At 37.8% G+C, this 6,000-nt stretch overlaps 1 protein-coding gene across 4 annotated transcripts in view; it reads right to left on the bottom strand.

Moving 5' to 3' along the window:
• Positions 1 to 744: 744 nt before the first annotated feature.
• The window catches only part of FRRS1 (ferric chelate reductase 1), a 104,030-nt gene continuing 98,774 nt past the window's right edge, over positions 745 to 6,000 (bottom strand). For all 4 annotated transcript variants that reach the window (XM_058716447.1, XM_058716449.1, XM_058716450.1 and 1 more), the window contains exons 12-16: positions 4,311 to 4,408; positions 3,770 to 3,828; positions 2,820 to 2,963; positions 1,408 to 1,469; positions 745 to 1,326 (exon numbers count right to left, since the gene is read on the bottom strand). In XM_058716447.1, coding sequence (XP_058572430.1) covers positions 1,234 to 1,326; positions 1,408 to 1,469; positions 2,820 to 2,963; positions 3,770 to 3,828; positions 4,311 to 4,408 — 456 coding nt within the window. In that variant the 3' untranslated portion in view covers positions 745 to 1,233. The remainder of the gene's footprint in view (positions 1,327 to 1,407; positions 1,470 to 2,819; positions 2,964 to 3,769; positions 3,829 to 4,310; positions 4,409 to 6,000) is intronic.

Here is a 6,000-nt window from a genome sequence, read left to right as displayed (position 1 = left end):
TCCAAGTACTAGAAATGAGTGACAGCACAATGAAACAGAAACAAAGCAGTACTTTGGTATTATGGTGCCACCCACTGGTTACAAGTCCTCATAGCAAATAGGAAACCCAGCCACTAAAAAAAGAGATTAGAGTAGGAAGGAAAACAACACTGACGTTCTAATTCATTACAGCATCAGGAACTTCTAACAAAAAAGATCCACCCATATTATTTATTACCACAAAGAAAGAGAGTAGCTCTTAAATATATTTACAAGGGTAAATTTTATTAATTTTGAAATGCAAGTCTACAATCTCCAAAAGCTAGGACTTGAATCTTACACTCAAAACAATTCACATATAAAATATCATTTCAGCCCTGTAACTGAATATATAAATACAGTATTTTTTACTAAATGTTTATTTATTTATTTTGAGAGAGAGAGCACAAGCAGCACAGAGGAGAGGCAGAGAGAAAAGGAGAGAGAGAGAATCCCAAGCAGGCTCTGCGCTGTTAGCACAGAGCCCGGTGTGGGGCTCAAACTTAGGAACCATGAGATCATGACCTGAGCTGAAATCAAGAGTCGGAGGCTTAACCAAATGAGCCACCCAGGCGCCCATATAAATACAGTCTTAAGCAGAAGATGCATACTTGCATTTCATCACTAAGAAAGAAATTATAATATTCACAATATAATTAAATGTGAATACAATGTTAGCCCCACCTCCACCTTTACCAGAGAAGTAACAGAACACACAGAAAAAAGGACATGTCCAAAACACTGTACTGGAAAACATAGTTTCACAAAAAGTCCTAAGAAAAACCATCCTGATAAACAAGTATAGATGGTTTCTTTAAAGTACCACAGCACCCCTATAACCCAAAATACATGTACCTTAATAGAATCCCCATTTCATCCGAATGACATCATTTCTGCCTTTCCAGTTATTTTCTTAAATGCTAACATTCTAAAAATCTCACCATAGAAAATATTTGATAATCACTTCTTCTCAAGTACAACCTTCCTTGGTAACACTCAGAATCACACACAAAGGCTTGATATCCTTTTTCGAATCCATAGGACCCTGCTGAAAGCTGATCCCTAAGGACCATACTTCGGAATTCCTCTACAGACATGGCCTGGTCTTCCAAATTAGAATTCATGAATACGTTCCAGGCAGTCAGTACAGGCTTCAAGTTTCTTTGGCTTAATGATAATTATCATCTGGTCTGCAAAGCCAAGGTCTTTGCTTGCTCATAGATGATTGATTGCAGATAAGAATATGATGAGAAAAGTCACATTCCCACAGATATAAACTGCTAACGCCACCTTTTTAAAAGCATGTCCCTGAAAGAAAAATTGAGATATGAAAGAAAGAGACGACTATCATTAAGGTTTGTGTCAATAAGTAAGAAAAGGAGTACTTACTTCTGCTTCAGCTACAGTAAATGACTGAAGGATCTGAATTCTGGCATCATCCAATATTTCAACTGTCAAGAACAACAACGTAAGTTTATGAGGCCAGTGAGTATGCCAATAAACTAACTCTCAAAAAAAAAAAGTGATGTGTAGCATTTGCTGATTTCCAGGGTATATATTCTCCCATTTCAAGCTACTAAACGTTACAAACTTCCTGAATATATAAGGCTCTCACAAATTGGGACAGGCTGGCTACAGCACACATTTGTCAAGGGACTTAAAACATGCCTCTTCTGGTCAATAAACACCATATCAGTGTCTTAACAAACCACATTTTAAGTATATATGTATTTTAAACAGCACACCATAATTCAGTGGTCATCAAAAACCCCATCTATGTGACCCTATCAAGGACCAAAAATGGCAGGACAGATTTTTACTACTCGGCTCTGAAAAGCTCCTAGATTCACAACAAAGAGGTTTTGTTTTTAGAAGGCCACCTTTACTTACCATTTAGGGGGTTGGAAACTAAATAAGATACAAAGGACACAGCCCAGAAACCAAGCTAGTTTAAAATGTCACCCACTCTCGGGGTGCCTGAGTGCCTCAGTCGGTTAAGCCTCTGACTTTGGCTCAGGTCATGATCTCACAGTTTGAGAGTCTGAGCCCACGTCAGGCTCTGTGCTGACAGCTCAGAGCCTGGAGCCTGCTTCAGATTCTCTCTCTCTCTCTCTCTCTCTCTCTCTCTCTCTCTCTGCCCCTCCCCAGCTTGCTTTCTCTCTCTCAAAAAATAAAAAACAATAAAAAAAATTTTTAAAGAATGTCACCACCCACTCTCTACTAATTTGTCCACTCCTAATGGCTATAGGTATCTTGATTCCTAATGGCTACAGATATCTTTGGCACCAAAACCAAAATGGACCTTGCCACCAGAAAGCTTGGGCAAAGTAAGTTTTTCCTATCTAGCCTGCCTAGTTAGGCAGCTACAAATTATGTATATGAAAACCTAAGTGATAGCACACAGCACATTTATCAAATAGGTAAAATCTGTCTGCAGCTTTGCCCTCTGTTGACTTTGGGCAGTTCTTCTTCCTCCGTTTCTGGGTTCTTTCAGCTCCACGCATTCAGGAACTTCAGTGTGTACTGCCTTCAGACCAGCATCAAAATAAAAAGTACTTACTGAAAAAAGACTTCTTCCTTAAAACCTAAAATCGTTCCCCTTTTTACTCACAAATTCTAATACTAATGAGTATAAAACACAAAGACAGAATATTTCCACGAGTTCTAACACTGACTAATCACCACAGACATTTTCAGTGAGCTATCATGTAAGTGTCAACCACTAGTATCTAGAAACTAATTACATTCCAAGAGTTTGTATAGAAGTGATTCTACGTAACATGGCTTTTTGAGCAGGCTACCTTTTCGAGAAAGTCGGTAAGCATGTATCTCCAGGACAATTTCAGTCCCAACATGCCAGGCTACAAATCCAGTCATTGCATAGGTTTTCCATGGGCCAGGAAGGTTCAGTCCTGGTAAATCCATTCCCAGGAACATTGCTGCCACTACATTTAGAAGAAAAATGTATATATTCAAATGTAGTCACCACCAAGAGAGAGAATTATGTGTGTACGTGTGTGAACTATATCAACTAAAACACAGTAAGAGTTTATGAGATGAATTAGATTAATATTTAAGACCAAAGAGTTAATTTAATCTTTTTTTTATTGTAAGACTAGAAACGGTCAGATGGGAAATTATAATCATGATCCACCAATTGTTTAAAAAGAGACACTCAAACTTTCCAAAAAGCTTTAAGTCTGCAATGTTGGAAGGGAGAAAAGTATGGAAATCATTGCTAACTATACTCCTCCCTCCGTGAAGAACCCCCAAAGACTACAGAAATGTGAGAGTAGGAGATGTCAGTTTAGGAATTTATTATACAACACATAAAAATATACTGGATAACTGTGCTTGACTTTTGACAATCACCTTCCCTGGAAGGTACCATCCCCATGGAAAAGATCTGCAGACAGCCCACCTCAGCCCAACTCACAAATGACCCTCAACTTGAGCATTTGGCCATTAGCATAGCTTGCTTATGCTGCTGGCAAAGGCAAATGCTAAAAAAAAAGTCTTAGAAGGAAAGTTTTAAAGCAATTTTAAAAACCTTAAACTTAAAACTGAAATAACAACTTAAATAGTTACCTCTAGAAATTACTTTCTGGATTTCAATGTTTAAGGTTGATTTCCCCTCAACAACCAATTACTCGAATTACCAATACATCTAAAAATCATTTAATCCAAATTACAACTTGCAATATAAACAACCAGCAATTATATATGAATAAGTCGCATCACAATTACTTACCTGCTATTATTCTAGCAGCTGTTCCCATACTCCAGTGCGTCCAGTTAAACATTTGCCTTCTACCAAATAAAGAACCAATCAGTATTCTCAAAAGAGACAGAACTACAATTAATTCCCAAGAGAATAAAAAGCATGCACCTGAGAATTAGGTATCTGAAATACGCTTTAAAACCTTTTAAAGTAAATATAATTTATCACTGAATTTCATAAAGTGCAAAGGATTTTCACTTAAAAAGGAATTAGTTTGCCAAATAATGTTAAGGCCATTTATATATAAAAGCGATAAGTACTCAGGGTGCCTGAGTGGCTCAGTCTGTTAAGTGTCTAACTCTTGATTTCAGCTCAGGTCATGATCTCACCCGTGGTTCATGAGATCGAGCCCCGCATCAGGCTCTATGCTGACAGCATGGAGCCTGCTTGGAATTCTCTCTCTCCCTCTCTTTCTGCTCCTCTCCCATGTGCATGTGCATGCTCTCTCTCTCTCTCTCTCTCAAACTAAATAAATAAACATTTAAAAAAATTTTTAAAAAGCTATAAATACCTGGGGTCATATAAAGGTGGCCTGAAGGCTGCCAGAAGAGGCTGAAGAACTGCTAAAACCATCACTATACAGCCAAGGTATGGGTGATAACCTGCATACTGAACAAAGTTACATCATTTCAATAATCTCGATCTCGCCCATCAGTTTAAATCTTCATGTTAAAAATAATACACACAGATGTACTCTTAGTGTTTTTCTGTAGCTTTAAACATTTATTATTAATAATAGGTACCATTCACTGAGTGCACATACTTGATAGACATTATTACTAATGCTCACTACAATGCTTGACAGTTATCAATATCCCACCTTTATTTTTTTTAATTTTTTTATTTAATTTATTTTTTTAATTTACATCCAAGTTCATTAGCGTATAGTGCAATGATTTCAGGAGTAGATTCCTTAGTGCCCCTTACCCATTTAGCCCATCCCCCCTCCCACACCCCCTCCAGTAACCCTCAGTTTGTTCTCCATATTTATGAGTCTCTTCTGTTTTGTCCCCCTCCCTGTTTTTATATTATTTTTGCTTCCCTTCCCTTATGTTCATCTGTTTTACATCTTAAGGTCCTCATATGAGTGAAGTCATATGATCAATATCCCATTTCTAAAATGAAGAACCGAAACTTAGAGATATCAAGCGATGTGTCCAACGCCACACAGTGTGTAAATGGTGGTGGTGGCAGCCATGCAGAGTGCTGCCTCTCCCCCATTAGGATGTTAGGTGATCACCAATACCAAACCAGTACACCCCACCCAGGACTAGTTAGTATCCTCATGTCAGGAGCAATCATCCCAATGTATGGTAATTATTTGTTCAGACCTCTGTGTTTTCCTGAGATGAAGGTTCTATATATGATTCCTTGTAACTCAAGTGCTTAATAGAACCTTAGTCACTCAATGAATGTTGATTAAATGAATAGCCTATATAGCCACTGCATTAAAATCTTATCTCCTCTGTTCGGAATGAAGGTCTAACCTGAGAAAAGACCATCAACAAAGTATCTCAACAGTTTCGGCTCCACCCCTCTCTTAGAGACGCTGTATATCTGCTCAAAAGAGCAGACAGTTTTAGCACATTTGGCACTTAGCACAATTTTTCCACTTAAAAACTTAAGAGAGGGACTAAGGAGATGCTCTAACCTGTGACATGTTTAGATGGGGGAATATTACAGTCTGTTGTCACTGACTGCCGTGCTTGGGTAGACTCTAAAATCTGTGATCTAGAAGAAGGATATAGTGGTTTCCAAGCCATGATAGGAAGCTTTGGTAAACAGGAACAATAAGCTGACAAAAGAACATTAGAAAAACACTTTCAAGCCATGGACTCAGTTATACACAGATAAAATGATAACCAGGACCATGGAGAAGGAGACTGCCTCTATCTCATAAAGCAACAGTAACAACTGCCGCAAAATTCTTGTATTTGCTTAGAATGCACAGGAAACTAGCCTAAGTACTTTCAGCTATTTAACTCTCAATTCTCAGAAAGTCTGTGACGTTGCTACTATACTATTCCCTTTATACTATCCTAATCATAAACTGCAAAGAGTGCAAACTACAGAGTTTATATAATAAGTATTAACCCTTGACCCAAATACCTGCATAAAATAAAGTTCATATCAGAAAATCTTCATAATTTCCTTTAAAAAATAGGTCGGCCAATCTAGAAACTACCTAAAAAGCAGGAGGG

Source organism: Neofelis nebulosa, chromosome 2 (assembly GCF_028018385.1).
Source record: "Neofelis nebulosa isolate mNeoNeb1 chromosome 2, mNeoNeb1.pri, whole genome shotgun sequence".
Lineage (NCBI taxonomy): Eukaryota > Metazoa > Chordata > Mammalia > Carnivora > Felidae > Neofelis > Neofelis nebulosa.
This window is presented reverse-complemented; position numbering and strand designations above follow the sequence as displayed.